The sequence below is a fragment of the Hyperolius riggenbachi genome, chromosome 10, assembly GCF_040937935.1.
Source record: "Hyperolius riggenbachi isolate aHypRig1 chromosome 10, aHypRig1.pri, whole genome shotgun sequence".
Lineage (NCBI taxonomy): Eukaryota > Metazoa > Chordata > Amphibia > Anura > Hyperoliidae > Hyperolius > Hyperolius riggenbachi.
The window spans coordinates 86592997-86612020 of record NC_090655.1 but is presented as its reverse complement, the minus strand read 5'-3'; the positions used below and the strand labels follow the sequence as shown (position 1 = coordinate 86612020).

The 19024-nt window shown below is 43.1% G+C and overlaps 1 protein-coding gene across 36 annotated transcripts in view; it reads right to left on the bottom strand.

The window, feature by feature from the left end:
* ANK3 (ankyrin 3) overlaps window positions 1–19024 on the bottom strand; it is an 825851-nt gene that overhangs the window by 203573 nt on the left and 603254 nt on the right. For 26 of the 36 annotated variants that reach the window (XM_068258457.1, XM_068258458.1, XM_068258461.1 and 23 more), the window contains 4 exons: window positions 7618–7716; window positions 6122–6220; window positions 2621–2719; window positions 833–1030 (listed from right to left, as the gene is read on the bottom strand). In XM_068258457.1, coding sequence (XP_068114558.1) covers window positions 833–1030; window positions 2621–2719; window positions 6122–6220; window positions 7618–7716 — 495 coding nt within the window. Of the gene's footprint in view, window positions 1–832; window positions 1031–2620; window positions 2720–6121; window positions 6236–7617; window positions 7717–19024 lie in introns of all 36 variants that reach the window. The other 10 variants (XM_068258465.1, XM_068258464.1, XM_068258476.1 and 7 more) reach the window with 1 other exon arrangement.

Sequence of the window (19024 nt, the reverse complement as noted above, 5' to 3'; positions counted from 1 at the left end):
GTAACATTAGCCAATCATTGACCACTCAAAATTGAAGGTGCGTACAAGGCTTCAGTCTTGTGTCACAACATTGATTCCCTTGCTGGAGTGAAGACATATCACTAGTAGGATTTGCCTGACTAGCATAACCTGAATCGCCTCTGGCTAACTTAGTATTTTCTTACTTCATCACTGATGGAGCATCATAATAAATCATACATTCTCCAAATTCCAGCAAACTACATCCAGATACATTCCAGCAAGCCTTGTGTTGCCAAGTGAGAATACTCTGTGCATGGCATCAGCCTTGTACAATCCAGATATATTCTGACTGCTGGCAGAGGCCCCTCCCCTCATTGTGACACTGGATGTCTGAACAACCAATCGCTAAGCACGTGCATGGTCTCATTGATCAGGGCTCCAATACAAATTCAGAAACAGAATTTTTTCCTGATAAATTCTCTAGGCCTCAGATAAAGCAGCAGCATAGATATTTGTCTTTCTGAAACACTTTGATACCGACAGTTAATGTGTCATACATGCATACAGAGCTGAATATGCCAGCTTTTAAGCCTCATCTACACGGTACAATTTTCCATCAGTTCCACAGATCTATTAGATAATTTCCAACCGGTCCAATCGGATTGCGATAGATTTTGCAATAGATTGGGTCCTTTTCAAATCTATCACAAAATTGATCAGAAACAATTTGGACGTCTACACACAATGCAATTTCTTATCAGACCACCGGTTGATCTGATGGAAAATTGTACAGTGTAGATAAGGCTTTAGAGAGAAGATTCTAAGAAAAAAAATGTGTCTGTAGTAATAAATTTTAGCAGATGCAACATACCTTTGTAACTATTGAATAGGAAGCCCCATTTTCCAGTAGAACGGAAGAAACATCATCATGTCCCTCTCTGGCGGCCAGGTGCAGCGGAGTGTAACCAGATCTGGTTGATGCATCTGGACATGCTCCTTGCTTAAGTAACTGCTGAACTATGTCTGCTTTTCCCAATCGAGCTGATATGTGCAGAGGTGTCTGATCATCCTAAGAACAGACAGGGAGAAAGATAAGCTGTTAAAGCAGTCTCAGACTGCGGCAGAGTAAAGGAAGAACACACACACACACACACACACACACACACACACACACACACACACACACACACACACAGGTGTTTATACACTATCGACTAAAACAAAGAAGGACATCATTATATTGAGACAAAATTTATGACAAATAGGAAAAAAAATTAAGGGAAACTGGTTACAAACAGTCATGTATGTAAAGCCTCTACCCCATAAAAATCTAACTCGGTAAGTGACTGCTGGTACAAGATTTGTCAACAGATGGATGCATGATGGAGAAGAGGTCAGACTGCTGGTGGTGTGGAAGCATGATGTCCATGCATATTATTGGCCAAGTGGTGGAGCCTGTTTTCCACTTCAATAGGGACCATAAGGTCTGTTCGAGAAAGAGAGTATCACCCAGTAATCAGAGAGACCACCATTGCCTGTGCTAAAATGAACCAGGACCCTGTAAACCTCTTGGTAGGGGGTTCCTGCCCCTGACGTGCAAAGTACTTTTGTGGGATAAACTCAGAAGCCTCAAAAAGTATAAGTGCCAGCTTTAACCTTCCAGTGAAGGCCAACTCTAGATAGATCATACTTGAGAGGAGAAGTGTGGGACTGGGTTCTATGGTAGGGCAGTAAATGGTGAGTTGCAGCAGGAATAGAGTGTAAACCATTAACAAGTAGTTTTTCAGAAAACAAAGTTCTATATGTAGCCTGTGTACTCTCAGGATATTCTGGGCAAGGGGCACTACTGAAAGAAGGCATGATTCTATTAAGGAGAGGCTGACCTGTTCTCTTATAGAGGGGATACTCTTTGTAATCCTCATCCCAAGCAGACAACAAGACCACTAATGAAGTACAGACTATATTGTACACGTTTGTGTTGGTAATCACTCCATGAATACATGAATAAATATATTTAAGCCAAAAATATAGATTGCTTTCAATCTATTACGGAAATGTGTTTAGAGTTCATTATTTGAAAGCACATTCCAAACAGCATCCTAGCAAGACTCTTATGTGTGATCCAGTGTTAGTCAATAGTCATAGAGAGAATCCAGACAATAAAAGTTGTTAATGTTATTAACAGTAGAAGATTTCTTTGCAAGCGGTCAAAACAGGTTCTGACCCAGATCTGTATCATGCCTGAAGAAGAAACTTATAGTTTCTAAAGCTTGCATACACATTTTGTACAGTTAGTCATTAAAGGCAGTGGCATAGCATAAGGATGCAGGGGTTGTGAATGCACCAGGGCGCCAGGACTAGAGGGGCCCACTAGGGGCCTTACTTCATTCATCTTATTCGCTTTTCATTGGTGCTATGCTGATACTAAACACCTCTATAAGTGCATTGCCTAGTGGTAATCCTTAAGCGGTTTCCTTACTCTGATTACACCTCTCCGGAACTGCAGCTGTCCTTGGTTGGTTTTGGGGTGCGATATCAATACAATGCTTGGGGCCCCATGTAAAACTCACACTGGGGCCCCAGGCTCCTTAGTTACGCCACTGATTAATGGTATTACCTAAATAACTTTTGTTGTTATGGCAAGACTCTATAGCGTTACCTTTGCTTTAGCTTCAACTTCAGCTCCATTTTGCAAAAGATATCGGACAACTTCGGACTGACCAGCTCGGGCAGCCATATGCAGTGCAGTTTCTCCTCTCTGAAATATGAAAAAAAAAAGATGTTTGAAAAGTAAGTATAGGTGGTGCCTCTAGCAACAGGATTCTTCAAGGTTTCTTTTTTACATTTAAATATTCCAAGAGGCAAGGCGCTCACGGTCCTTGATAGGTCTATAAGCTATGAATTAAAACAACCATAAAAATGATACAGAATAAAATTTGGTACATCACAGTTCTTATTCCATAAAGTCCTTTTAGCAAGTCCATAAACTAGCATCCGCACAGTAGTTGTTATGCTTCCATACAGGTACAATCTTCAACAATAGGCAAGACAGAGATGGCCACCACCAACACCCTTTGTGTGCCACTCACCGCTCTTTCTGACCAAAGAGGTCAATACACGCCTTGGGACAGTTCCCGGGTCGTCCCCCACCTCTTAGATCAATTCCCCTCTCCGATCAACAATATCTCCTTTCAGGGATGATTCTTCTATTAACCACCTCAGAGGAACAAACTCCACATAGTATAATACCGTTTTAAAATGTTTATTAAAAGTAGCAAATACACTCACATGGTCCAATGGTTAAATATCGCTCAGAGTTTTTTGCAACGGGCTCTCCCCCGTATAGGTGGCCTAGGCTGGCAGGCTTCCGACCTCCTGGGCTCACTCCTGGACACCGCCGCGCGCTCAGTGTACCGGGACTTCCCGGTACACTGAGCGCGCGGCGGTGTCCAGGAGTGAGCCCAGGAGGTCGGAAGCCTGCCAGCCTAGGCCACCTATACGGGGGAGAGCCCGTTGCAAAAAACTCTGAGCGATATTTAACCATTGGACCATGTGAGTGTATTTGCTACTTTTAATAAACATTTTAAAACGGTATTATACTATGTGGAGTTTGTTCCTCTGAGGTGGTTAATAGAAGAATCATCCCTGAAAGGAGATATTGTTGATCGGAGAGGGGAATTGATCTAAGAGGTGGGGGACGACCCGGGAACTGTCCCAAGGCGTGTATTGACCTCTTTGGTCAGAAAGAGCGGTGAGTGGCACACAAAGGGTGTTGGTGGTGGCCATCTCTGTCTTGCCTATTGTTGAAGATTGTACCTGTATGGAAGCATAACAACTACTGTGCGGATGCTAGTTTATGGACTTGCTAAAAGGACTTTATGGAATAAGAACTGTGATGTACCAAATTTTATTCTGTATCATTTTTATGGTTGTTTTAATTCATAGCTTATAGACCTATCAAGGACCGTGAGCGCCTTGCCTCTTGGAATATTTATTTGTAAATTAAGAGGTGGCGAACAGGTGTTCTATGTTTATGTAAATCAGAGGGTGGGATCTTCAGAGCTGAGAGCGCTACCTCTTTGGAGTATTTCTTTTTTACATTCACTAGACTAAAAGTGAATCAAGGCTTGTGTATGGCTGCCACAGAAGGAAAGACATTCTTCCCTTAGCATCCTTTTCAGACATCAGGCTCATGTTACTTTGAGCGAATGGTTTTCTGTATTTCTTTAGCTGAATACTCACCTGACTATGCAGGAAGGGGGATCCCTGCGATGTCCCGCGACGACGTGCATGATCCACCTCCCTGCTGGCGGGTACACACGACGGCACACGAGGGGCACGAATGGGAAGTCGATTGTGATACTTTGCGCAGGGTCATTAGGGATTGGCGCATGTCACCAAATGTCGTTTGCATAATCTCATGCCTGTACCCACTCCGCGAGATCGCAGAACCGATTGCTAAAAAAAACTAAAATTTGCCGGCCTTCAGAAAAAAATCATTGTAGAAGTCGCATAGTGAGTACGGGCCTTTAGACTACTTTCATGATATCTAGCACCCAATACTATGATGCTATTTATGTGTTACAAGCAAGCCTAGCAGTTGTTCTAAAAACAGTGCCCTCAAAAGGTGCTGGTGAGAAACTCACAAAGCTATAGAACAAATACAAACACATACCGTATTTTTTGGACTAAAAGACGCTCCTTACCATAAAACGCACCCAGGTTTAGAGGACAAAAACCAGGGGAAAAAAAAAATATACTAAACTTGGCGCATCCATGGTGAAGGGGCATCTTGTGTATTATGCTAACTTGTACCACGTGTGTCTCCGAGTCCTCCTCTGTCTCCGTGTCCCCCCCATGTGTCTGCCTCTGTCCTTGCGTCTTCCTCTTAATCCTTTTTGTTCCCCTTGTGTCCTCCTCTATGCCCCTGTGTGTCTTCCGTTTGTCCCCTGTGTCCTCCTCTGCATGGGCACAGTACAGGTAATCCCCGACATAACAGCGGGTTGGAGGTTTGTATTGGCAGCCGTGCACAAGTCAGGAACTCCCTGCATTTGGACTATAAGACGCAGTGACTATTCTTCCCCACTTTTGGGGGAGAAAAAGTGAGTCTTATAGTCTAAAAAATACAGTATATTCTGCATACAGTCATACTTTACATTAAGTTAAATATACAAAATAAGTATATATTATGTAACATGATCATATTCTTTATTTAATTATGGCAAATAATTCTGGCCAAGCATCAGGCAGGAGGTAGTGTAACGAGCAGGGGAATAACCAGAACATTAAAGTTTTATGTTCACATCCCGAACAGAACCGGATTTCTCCCACCTACAGAAAAGTCACTGCGAGTTGCAGGCCTGGGAACTCACAGCAATCGCTAATGGAAATCTGTTCCCAGACTGTTATTTAATAGTCACCAGAGTATATAAATATCCAGGAAAAGCCTTTGGAAAAATACTAGAAATATATTCCTGGAAGTAAAAAGAAGTCAAAGAGCTCATGAGTGAAACAAATAGCAAAATTGATTAAATATTCTAAATAAAACCCCTACTGTAAGTTGTGAAGGCTTTTTGTATGGTGTCACAAATACATCCACTACACTTTGGTATTTCAGAAAAAAACAACCTTCAGGAAATGTATTGATTTAAAAACCTGCCGCACATGATTTTAAACAAATATTTAAAGTTCTTATCCATTACTTATCTAAACATCACACTTTCTAGGAAAAGCACATATTAATGCAATACTACAGCTCTCTGCATGCAAAGCTGCACTATACTGCAAATTAAAAAGCACACCTGTACTAAAAGGAGTATGTAGACTGCCATATACATTTCCTTTTAACCAATACCAGTTGCCTGGCATTCTGCTGATCCTCTGCCTCTAATATTTTTAGCCACAGACCCTGAACAAGCATGCAAATCAGGTGTTTGACAAAAATCCGACAAGTTTAGCCGCATGCTTGTTTCAGGTGTGTGATGCAATTTATACTGCAGCTAAAGAGATCAGCAGGATGCCAGACAACTGGCATTGTTTAAAACAAAATAAACATGGCAGCCTCCATATACCTCTCACTTAAGGTGTCATTTAAGAATATCTTCTGAAACATTAGGCTAGATTTAGGCTAAATTTAAAGTAATTAGAGAAATGTACCCACCACATTAGTTGTATTAGGTGATGCTCCATGATGCGTTAACTGGGAAACAATATTGACGTGTCCCATGAAGGCAGCAACATGGATTGGAGTCAGTCCAGACTGAGAAGACGGAAACTTGACATAAGAACAGATCAAAATATATTTTTAAAAAACAAACAAACCTATGCCTCTGGGCTAGCAATGCGTTTGTAGAGAACTCTGCCCCAAACTGTCCCGAGGGATCAACTTCTGATCTCTACGGGTGACTGTTATTGTGTGTAAGCACCTTTAGAGCTTTTTCACAATGGCAGAGGGGCCCAGTGATGCATGCAGATCAGCCTTGCTGATGACCAAGACAGAATGCAGAATCAGAAAACATTCTAATGAAGCAAGTGGGGCCACCCATGTATGACTAGTACACACTATACAATGCCTAGTACACACTATACAATGCCTAGTACACACTATCCGCTGAGCGGATTGTTCAGAAACAGTGTTATCAGTCTGCCGACAGACTGTACACACGCTCTACTATCGCTGGAACGCCCGCCCAGCGGGAGGGTCTGACTGACCCGTCGTTCCTTATAGTAGTGCGTGTCTACGCACCTAAAAGACTGCTGTTGAGCGTGTGTATGGAGCTTTAGAATTTCTGTTAGATTTTCTGGCTAGATATGGCTAGACGCATTGTCTACATGATGTTGTGAGTGATGTGCTGAGGCAAATCTGGTGATGTGAGATTTCAGAGGTGGAGAAGTGGCAGGTAAGGTAGTGCTCACCGGTAGGCACCACAATTGATGTGAATGGTTCCTAATACAGATAAATGTTAAAGTGGCTCTGTAGTGACATATAACAGATTGCAGTAGATTATTTAGGATAACCACTTTTAATGCAATTTCCCTGGTTCCAGCTTCGCAAACACTTTCTATATCTACCGTATATATTGCTGTATATTGCTATCCAGCCTCACCCTCCCAGTGATGCTCAGCCTAGGCTGTGAAATGTGGAATTCTCACCCACCCTACTGGCTTTACAGCTCTCAGTAAACGAATAGTCCACAGAAATGCCCTGAGAGAACTAAAGATGTCACTACCAGTGACATATTTCAGAATGCAAATCGGAGAGGAAGATTTCACAATAAGGAAACAGTGACTAAATAATTTATAAAACAATATTGTACCAAATTAAGCATTTTTATTCCTTACGTTATTTTAACTACAGTTCCCCTTTAATGTATTACAGATAAGAAAGTTCTGTAACCATTCATTCACAATGAAGCCTGAAAGACCCAACATTTCCCAAGACATTTGGATAGTCATGGCTCAGTAATTAAATGGCCATTACTCTTGCCTTTCCACACTAGTGACATCATTTTATTTGTTCTCTCAGTGTTTGCATAAGAGTTTTCCCACATATAGGCAGGTCAAATGTGGCATGCGTTGTTCAGTGTAGCAGAGTACTACAAGCACTTGGTGAAAACATGCCAGCGTTATATAATGGATTAATAATACTTTTCTTACCTCTGTGACAGCTTGAATAGACGCTCCATGCTTTAGTAGAAGTTCCATAACTTTAATCCGGTTCTTCTTGCAGGCAATGTGAAGAGGTGTGAATCCATTCTGTAAGACATACCATGTGATCAGGATATTAATTGTGATTTCACCATACAGTGCTGTAAAAATGTTGCAATAGGGGTCCCTTGATCTATAGTCATACCTTTACCTTAACCACTTGAGGACCCACCCTTTACCCCCCCTTAAGGACCAGCGCTGTGTTGAGTGATCTGTGCTGGGTGGGCTCTGCAGCCCCCAGCACAGATCATGTAGCAGGCAGAGAGATCAGATCACCCCCCTTTTTTCCCCACTAGGGGGATGATGTGCTGGGGGGGTCCGATCTCTCCTGCCTGCATGTGGCTGGCGGGGGGGGGGGGGGGGCACCTCAAAGCCCCCCTCCGCGGCGAAATTCCCCCCTCCCTCTCCTACCTGCTCCCCCCCCCGGAGATCAGGGCTGCACAGGACGCTATCCGTCCTGTGCAGCCAGTGTCAGGACGTCCCCTGTCACATGGCGGCGATCCCCGGCCGCTGATTGGCCGGGGATCGCCGATCTGTCTTACGGCGCTGCTGCGCAGCAGCGCCGTACAATGTAAACAAAGCGGATTATTTCCGCTTGTGTTTACATTTAGCCTGCGAGCCGCCATCGGCGGCCCGCAGGCTATTCACGGAGCCCCCCGCCGTGAATTGACAGGAAGCAGCCGCTCGCGCGAGCGGCTGCTTCCTGATTAATCAGCCTGCAGCTGGCGACGCAATACTGCGTCGCTGGTCCTGCAGCTGCCACTTTGCCGACGCGCGGTATGAGTGCGCGGTCGGCAAGTGGTTAAAGAACATCCGAGGTGAAAATAAACTGATGAGATAAACAATAGTATCTATCCTTCTCCTAAAAATGATTGTTTTAGATATCCCACAGTTTTTTTTTTATATTTAACTCTAGTTTTTACTGTTGCATTGTCTCTGCTCAATGATACATTCATTGAAGTTCACCAGAGCGAAAATCAATGAACTATTGGCACTTTTTATCTCTTTCCTGCTTTTAGAAGCCATTTACTGTCCGGAAAGTGTCTTATGGCTGTAATTACTTATCAGTAGGTGTTATGCTACAGTTTGATGCAGTCCCGACCCAGACAGAAACTGTTACTTGCATACCTGATTTTTAAATTTTTCAGGCATAGAAAGAAAAAAAAAGGAACACAGCCTAGTTATTTGTGTGCTTGGCACTGTACATACACATGTCTATCTCATGATGTCACATTTCACCTCGGTTGTCCTTTAATTACCATAAAAAGAGTAAAGGTGAAGGAAAAAAAGAGAAGGGATCAGGGTACGAACTATGTGCTAATTGCATCGTGCAAATAATTTTATTCAGTGCATTTGTTATACTATCAAAATAAGACAAGATATTCCATAAAAACCTTTAACAGACCTGTCAAAAATACTTAAAAACAATTGGCCGGCCCACACACTGCCATTCAGGCACCAATCAAAGACTCAAAACTAGCAACTGAGAAAGTCCAGCATGTATCATAGATCATCCGCTGTACACAACGGGACAAGCGCCCCAATAGCCCTGGCCTGTATCCCTGCAGTTCAAGACAAGTCTCCAACAGACAGGTATGCGTACCACACATGCAACGTGCCAATGTCACTGCAAGGTGAGTGAGCTGCGGCCTGCTTATGCCTATATGTGATGTGCCACTTTTTTTCCCCCTGCTGTCCATGGCACAAGTATTTTTTTCATTGATATCGGATTATCATTAGTATTGAATGTTTCTCTCTGGGAAAAACTGCATGCCACTGATATCTGCCCATAGCTGGCAATATCAGATTCTTGCAAAGTTGCTGGTAATGACTGCATGTCATTTGTGTCTGCCTATTATTGGTTTCCTTAGTAAAAGGATTTATTTTTGGTTGGTTTTTCCTTTTAAATTTTCACTAGTTATCCACAGGAGCACGTGTGACATAGTCATGGGAATTACCTGTGTTCCATTCAATCATGAGCCATTATATATATATATATATATATATATATATATATATATATATATATATATATATGTATATATATATATATATATATATATATATATGTATATATATATATATATATATATACACACATATACATATACATATATATATATATATATATATATATATATATATATATATATATATATATATATATATATATATATATATAAATAAAGATGACCAAGCTTCACATACTTTCATGTCATGTGTGACCAGACAGCTTTACTCCCGCAGGCAAGCCCTAAGTGGCTCACTACATTCTTTCTGCACAGCGGCCCACTGCTGGCTGGGTTTGCCACTATATTGGTCTTTTTGCCTGGCACAGTAGTAATCTACTGCTTGTTAAACACTTCCTTTGTTTCATTAAGGTATTTATATTTTGAGTCAAGCTTGCAGATAGAGGCGTCAAGTCTCTGAAATGTAATACATACAGTGGGTTGCAAAAGTATTCGGCCCCTTTGAAGTTTTCCACATTTTGTCACATTACTGCCACAAACATGCATCAATTTTATTGGAATTCCACGTGAAAGACCAACACAAAGTGGTGTACATGTGAGAAGTGGATCGAACATCATACAACATTCCAAACATTTTTTACAAATAAATAACTGCAAAGTGGCGTGTGCGTAATTATTCGGCCCCCTAAGTCAATACTTTGTAGAAGCACCTTTTGCTGCAATTACAGCTGCCAGTCTTTTAGGGCATGTCTCTACCAGCTTTGCACATCTAGAGACTGAAATCCTTGCCCATTCTTCTTTGCAAAACAGCTCCAGCTCAGTCAGATTAGCTAGACAGAGTTTGTGAACAGCAGTTTTCAGATCTTGCCACAGATTCTCGATTGGATTTAGATCTGGACTTTGACTGGGCCATTCTAACACATAGATATGTTTTGTTTTAAACCATTCCATTGTTGCCCTGGCTTTATGTTTAGGGTCATTGTCCTGCTGTAAGGTGAACCTCCGCCCCAGTCAAGTCTTTTGCGGTCTCCAAGAGGTTTGTATTTGGCTCCATCCATCTTCCCATCAACTCTGACCAGCTTTCCTGTCCCTGCTGAAGAGATGCACCCCCAAGCATGATGCTGCCACCACCATATTTGACAGTGGGGATGGTGTGTTCAGAGTGATGTGCAGTGTTAGTTTTCTGCCACATATAGCATTTTGCATTTTGGCCAAAAAGTTCCATTTTGGTCTCATCTGACCACAGCACCTTCATCCACATGCTTGCTGTGTCCCCCACATGGCTTGTGGCAAACTGCAAACGGGACTTCTTATGCTTTCTGTTAACAATGCCTTTCTTCTTGCCACTCTTCCATAAAGGCCAACTTTGTACAGTGCATGACTAATAGTTGTCCTGTGGACAGAGTCTCCCACCTGAGCTGTAGATCTCTGCAGCTCGTCCAGAGTCACCATGGGCCTCTTGACTGCATTTCTGATCAGCGCTCTCCTTGTTCGGCCTGTGAGTTTAGGTGGATGGCCTTGTCTTGGTAGGTTTACAGTTGTGCCATACTCCTTCCAGTTCTAAATAATCGCTTGAACAGTGCTCCGTGGGATGTTCAAGGTTTTGGAAATCTTATTGTAGCCTAAGCCTGCTTTAAATTTCTCAATAACTTGATCCCTGACCTGTATTGTGTGTTCTTTGGACTTCACGGTGTTGTTGCTCCCAATATTCTCTTAGACAACCTCTGAGGACGTCACAGAGCAGCTGTATTTGTACTGACATTAGATTACACACAGGTGCACTCTATTTAGTCATTAGCACTCGTCAGGCAATGTCTATAGGCAATTGACTGCACTCAGATCAAAGGGGGCTAAATAATTATGCACACACCACTTTGCAGTTATTTATTTGTAAAAAATGTTTGGAATCATGTATGATTTTCGTTCCACTTCTCACGTGTACACCACTTTGTATTGGTCTTTCATGTGGAATTCCAATAAAATGGATTCATGTTTGTGGCAGTAATGTGACAAAATGTGGAAAACTTCAAGGGGGCCGAATACTTTTGCAAGCCACTGTATAAATAACCATGACTGGAATTCCAATTTTTACACACTACTATACTGTGCTAGTCCCACCAAATTGTAAAGGATACATTTACCTGGCTGCTACAGACATTTTTTCTTTCAGGCACCTTTGATATATGAGGCCCACTGAAATACTCTCTCAAAGTAATTTGCACTGACAAGAGTAGACAGAAGTGTCACAGACTTATCGGTGATGTGAGATACAAATGAAAGGGACATCTTTTTTCACAGCTGCCAATGTACATTATATTTCCTCCAGGACTGCAGCTATAACCTCTAAAATGGAACAACACTTTCTCTTCTGCCAGATACTGAATCTCTTCAACTTTTCAAGGGTATAGATTCCTCCTGGCTCAGCAAAAATAGACATTGTTGAGGATGCACACCACTGAACTGTACTGATAAATTGGCGTGATAGATATGAGCTTTCCGCTGACCTTAAAGATAATCTTAAAAGTTTTAGAAACCACGCAAACACAAAATGCATTTCTGGCCATCCACTCTTTGTGCATTTCTCATATATAACATACAAAGTATCATAGTTGAAAATATAATCACCGTATGCTGTAGGAGAACATTGCTTTCGTCTCTGTGTATAACCTCTGTGGTAAGTTATCACATGACTAATTATTACACAACGCAGTCAGATCTTGCAGCAGTAATGCCTTACAATACAAAATGTACTCAGAATGGGAGTAAACACTTTTCTCAGAAACACCAGTCTGTGCCTTCCAGTGTGAACTGCAAGATGATGTCAGCAAAGAAGCAGCCTCAACCACATAGTAACCACATAGCTGTACAAATTATACAAGAAAATGACATTGCAATCGCAGTGCTATGCATTTTTTTTTTCACAATCGGGCAATTTAAACCATTTTTTTCTCCCGTCATTGCAAAGCGCCGCTATTGTGCTATACACCTGAAAGATCAGATGAAAATTGTTGCACAATTGCAGTAGTGGGAAATAGAGAAATATGATTGCATTTCTTAAAGAGAACCCGAGGTGTGTTTAAAGAATGTTATCTGCATACAGAGGCTGGATCTGCCTATACAGCCCAGCCTCTGTTGCTATCCCAAACCCCACTAAGGTCCCCCTGCGCTCTGCTATCCCCCATAAATCACAGCCATGCTGTGAGGCTGTGTTTACATCTGTAGTGTCAGTCTCAGCTGCTCCCCCGCCTCCTGCATAGCTCTGGTCCCTGCCCCCGCCCCTTCCCTCCAATCAGCAGGGAGGGAAGGGATGCAGGCGGGGACTGGAGTTCTGCAGGAGGCGGGGAGAGCAGCAGACTGACACTATAGAGATAAACACAGCCAGCTCTGACAAGCTGTTTGTCAGCAGCACGGCTGTGATTTATGAGGGATTGCAGAGTGCAGGGGGACCTTAGGGGGGTTTGGGATAGCAACAGAGGCTGGGCTGTATAGGCAGATCCAGCCTCTGTATGCAGATAATATTCTTCAAACCCACCTCGGGTTCTCTTTAATGGAAAAAGGCCCTAAAAGTTAATTTCACCAGAAATTTCTATAATATAATATTAGTGCTCCCTTTTTGTAATTTGTTAGCATTAAGTAGATAGTATATAGCAGAGTATATAGTTTTGAGGGGCTCACAATCTAATCCCTACTATGGCCATATGCCCATCATAGGGCCATTTTTTATTTTAGAGGGAAAGCCAATTAACATATCGGTATGGTTTTGGGATGTAGGAGGAAACCGGTGTTCCCAGAGGAAACCGAGGCAGACATGGAGAGAACATACAAATTCTGTGCAGATAGTGCCTTGGCTGGGATTCAAACCGGGGCCCTGCGCTGCAAGCGAGAGTGCTTTCCACTACGCCACCGTGCAGCCCCATTTTTTATATTTATACAGCACCTTCATCTTCTTCATTTTCTGTTGTACTAAGGAAAAAACAAATATGGGTATATAGCATATGCAATCCTAATAATCCTAATATCCAAGTGTCTCTGCGTCCCATGTCCCTGTGTCATTGCTTTTGCACTACTGCTCATGTCCTGCACTCACAGGCGTTGGGACTGGCTTCAGGACGGGCTGGGGGCGGGCGGGAGGAAGCCTTATTTCTTCTATCCTTTAAGTTCCTATACCTGTTCTAATGTGGTCTGTCTTACTGCAGCCTTTCCTAGTTGCACAGTCGCTGTAATATCTCTGTTATCTAATCTAATCTTCTTTCCTTTGTCAGGTTTGTCGGCTCAGGCAAGAATGTGCTGCTCTGCTGTGAAAGGATGGAAGTTATACACACCCTCTCCAGGCCCCCTGCAGGCTCTGTATAGGTGCGTACACACGCACTGCAAAAGGAAACGACGGGTCCGCCAGACCCTCCTGCTGGGCAGACTTTAGCCGACAGTATGCGCGTGTGTACGCGCTGCTCAGCGGATCATTCAGAAACAGCCTTATCAGTCTGCCGACAGCGAGTACACTTTGGCTGACAGTATGCGCGTGTGTACACGCTGTCGGCGGACTGATAAGGCTGTTTCTGAACAATCCGCTCAGTGGATAGTTCAGAAACAGCCTTATCAGTCCGCCGACAGCGCCTACACACGCGCATACTGTTGGCTAAAGTCTGCCCAGCGGGGGGGGTCCGGCGGACCCGGCGTTTCCTCTTGTAGTGCGTGTGTACTTAAGAGTCACAGACTGAGCTTATCTGAGCCTATCACAAGCTGGTTAGCAGCCATGTCTTTTGTTTGTAAACACTGCCTAAAACTGGCAATTACAAGCCAGGATTGCAGCAGGGAGTGGCAGAAACAGCACAAAGGAGCCCAGGAGAACATAATGAATACAATGGTATGCCGTTTATTGTAAGAATTTTAGGGTACAGATTCCCTTTAATGCTGCAGTGGCGGCAGTGACAGACCTAGAGTCCGTTATTAAATGGGCTTAGGTCGCCTAGTGCTATAAAATACAAAGTATGCAGACAACATAAATATCACAGCAACCAATACAATGTATCCAGACTGGATTTACATCCCAGGAGCCTATAGGCACAGATGTCCTGACATCATAGAATTCCCCCTCCATGAACCTACAAACCCCCACTGAACCGCACCGCAAGTGTGCAGGCCAGACCCGCTCTCACTTCTACCTTATTTCCCTTGCCCATTATAGGTAGCTACAGGTGTCCCTTAGTATTAGTTAGCCAGGGGTACCCTCAATATTTGGTAGCTACAGGTTCCCCTTAGTATTAGGTAGCCAGTGCTATTCTCAGTATTAAGTAACTAGAGGAGCCCCCAAGTATTAGCTAGCTAGAGGTGTCCCCAACTGAATGGTAATCTGGTCAACGGAATGCAGAGACCGGGGTGAGTAACCTCTCATTTTACACTCTGCTTGGGACTCTGCATAGGGAAGGAGAGAGGGAGGCACTTGGGGAGGGGAGTGAACCGCCTTTCTATCATCAGGCGCCTGTAGGCACGTGCCTGCAGTGCCTTATGGTAAATCCTGCCCTGAATGTTTCTACCAAAACACACAGCAATTACAAAAAAAAAGAAGAAGTTAACATTCTAAAAGGAACGGGGTAAAAAAACGGAGTATGATACTTTTCCAGACAATAAGTTCTGCAAGAAGCTGAAGGGAGTTGCCTGGGTTAGATGTAGATGGTATGTTTTGAGGCTAATGCAGGTGCGTAACTACAATTCATGGGGTCCCCCAGGAAAACTTTAATAGGGCCCCCTCTATTGTTCACACCCATTCCATACCTTTGGTGACCTTCACAGCCTGGGGGGCAATCTTGGGAGGGTCATAAAACAAATGTGGCCATCATATTCTTAATTATACCCATTACAAGCATAGCCACAAAAACACCAGATCTGGAGTATGGACCATTTTATTGGAAGGAGGGAAAGTTAGTAGTTGGGAGGCAAATGGGGAAGCAGAAGCGGCTGGACACTTGTGGCAGCTGGAATAGGTGAGATTTGAATTCATGGGCACCAGGAAGGCACATTAACATTCAGCGGGACAGTGGCCGGGGGTTCCGCAGCTTTCATCGGCCATCATGATATTGCACACCATTTCCACCGCGCACCTCATCGTCCGCTCAGTAGAATGTATTGATCGGGTATGTTTGTTGTGGTATCAATTCTCATCCAATTTAAAAAAAATATATCAGCTCGGTTGGTGAAAATCAATAGATCTATGGTCACCTTTCCCATTTAAAAGATTTTATCTATCTGCTGTGTGTCTGGGATAGAACATGATAGGTAAGCGCCCTAATAGGGACACAAATAACACTATGAAGTTGACAGAGGTTGTTGATTGGTTATCTGTGCATCAGTCTGATCAGTGTTCTTTGTAATCCATTTCCTTTCTCTCTGAGCCCAGATCTCAAAAGTAACAGAACATAAACATGGGATTCAGCTCACAGATATGTAAGGTCTACTGGTGTTTTTTGAGAAGAGGGGGAGACAGGGAAACCTACCAGTGCAGTGGATTTCTGGTAATGGGGCAGGTATCTGAAACATGGGCAACCAGAAGCCTCTCAGGCCTTTCTTGTGAGCAGATGCAATGCACTTATTGATCAGAGAGCGATGTGGACAGAGTGCTGGCTAATTTCCACCACACGCAGAATGGTTGCAGAAAGACTCCAATGAATGCCTATGGGGAAAATCTGCATCAGAAAAATCGCATTTAGTGGAAACAGGTCCATAGGCATTCATTGGTGTCAGTTTTTCTGCATCCAATCTGCGTGTAGTGGAAACAGGCTCTTAGTTGTTAGCAAAGTTATTTTTTTGGGAAATTCAGACGTGTTTCCTAGCTTTAGTGTAGCTATTATGTGTGAAATAGGAATGGCAATTCATTTGTATCCTGTAGTTGCTTTATACAGCCATGCTTTTTATGCTGCATGCTAGGTGTGCTTTAATGTACCGGATGCCATGGATCTTTAAAGGATTTAGAAGAGATTAGGAAGCACAACTGAAAAAATGAGTTTTCAAAACTCTCAGCAGAGTCACAGAGAGAGGACACAAAGGCAGAACACATCACTTTGGCTCATACTGTCATTAAGAGGCGTTAGGGTCTAATAGGGGCAAGACGCCACTTTTATTCAATACACAGGCTTTGTTGGGTTGAGCTGACATGAATAGAACCACAAGGCAGCCTGCAGCTAAAGAACTTCTGGGCCTTCTAAAGCTCATCTATCATCAACTGATATTTTAACAAGCTACAGAAAGAAACTAATAAAACATGGTGACAGTGTGTGGAGGGGTTGGCGGAACTTAGAAGGGGAGTTTTCTTTCTTTATAATTGACAGAAAAGTAAAGTGAGATAGAATATAATTGCTTTGTACGCTCATTTTAAGAATAACCATTACAGAGTGTAAATGGCATGTTTGAAGTGGATCACCTGTTACAAAAATAAAGTTGTACACACTTTAGGATGGCCATAGTGAAATCTAGTTGTGGCCTATTGATGTCTCAGAAGTGCTGAATGCTCCTTGACACCAAACTACAGATTGTATCGCTCCTGAATGACTAGGTCAGAAAAATCTCTCATTCCCTACCTCACTAACTATATTTTGATTATTTGTTTCTATATGTACTTATTGATCTGGGAATGCATTACATCTTGGACTGTGAAGGGCTGTAGGCTTCAAACTGGATAAAGTTGGCAACCACAGAGGGGCGTGGTGGTGTCAATTGAGAAGGCGTCATGGTGTCAGATTGGGAAGGCATGAATCTGTCAACTTAAGGATGAAGATATCAACTGGGAAGGAATAAGGAGGCAACTGAAAGGCATGAAGGTGTTCAATGGAAAGGCATGATGGTGTCGAACTGTGAAGGTATGAAGATGTCAACTAGGAAGGGAAAAAGCTGTCAAATGGAAGGAATAAAGGTGTTAAGTGGAAGGGATGAAGGTGTCCAAAGGAAAGGCATTAAGGTGTTCAAAGGAAAGGCATTAAAATGGCAACTGCAAAGGCATGAAGGCATCAACTGGCAAAGCATGAGTTAGTCAACTAGAAAAGCTTGAAGGAATCATCTGGAAAAGCATGAAACAGTCAACTGGAAAAGCATGAAAGTTTCAAGTGGGAATGAAAGTCAACTTTGAAGGCATGAAGGTGTCAAATGGGTTTAGTAGCATTGGGTTGAACCAGCACCCAATGGGGAGAGATGTGTGCTACAGCAGAGAAACCCTTTAGCTCACCAGGGTCCAAAGTAGCAAGAACAAAGTTCCGCAGCACCAGGTCACTGTATTTAATAGCTCTTTATTGGGATAGAAACAGAGAGGTTGCCATACAGCAACTGACTGTTCTGGGAAGGTCTAAAGATGGCAACTAGGAAGGCCTAAAGGTATGAACTGGGAAGTGTCAAATAGGAAGACATGAAGGAATGAACTGGGAAGATCTGAAGATGTCAATGGAATGGTCTAAAGAGATGGCAGGAGGATAATCAAAATCTTTAGGCCTTCCTAGCTGACATATTTAAACTGGGAAAGTACGTAGGTGTTAACCTGGAAAGCCTAAAGGAGGAGTCAATCCAGGAAGGAAAAAATGAGTTAACTGGGAAAATATGAGAAGTCAACTGGGCATGCATGAAGATGTTGAATGAAAAAAGCATGAAAGGGTTTACACTATAGAATATAAATCCGCCTCAGAGCTTATTCCCAATTTGCAGTAGGTAGTGTCCCATATACACTGGGCAGTGTATATATAGAAGACTCCTGTATATACAGGGGAGCGTCCTGTAGTGGTGTTGTACAGTGTGTAGGCTGAAGATGAAAATGGTGGTGGTGCCGCTCCCTGGAAGCCACTGGATAGTGGTGCAAGTATCTGTATAGACAAGGGGTGGGGGGAATGGGAGGAGAGAGAGGAGAGCGCACTCAGAAGGGTAGCAGTTGTCCCTGGCAAGCCTGCCGGGGAATGATCTCACCTTTAGGACTGACTGACTAGCCAATATGGGTCTGTCAGCAGTCTAGCGTTGTCCCTCTTTATGCCAAGGACGCAGGCAGCAGTGGTGCTTTCAAACAGGATCGGTCACATTAGCTGATCTCCATAGATGGCCGCTCACTGGGTCTTGCTGGATGTAGTGCCTGGAGGCTATTATGCAACGCGTTTCTGGAGAGAAGCTTTCTCCGTTCTTCAGGCGAAAAACCTTCGCCTGAAGAAAGGAGAAAGCTTCTCTCCAGAAACGCGTTGCGTAATAAACATTTTATTATTTTTTCAACCAAACACGGACTTTGTCGTGTATCCTTTCTGCATGCACTGCACCTTCCAGGAACCTTCAGCAGCACACTCTATCCCCACACATAGTGGGAGTTCAGAGTGCAGCTAACAAACTTGCACACACAGCCTCCAGGCACTACATCCAACAAGACCCAG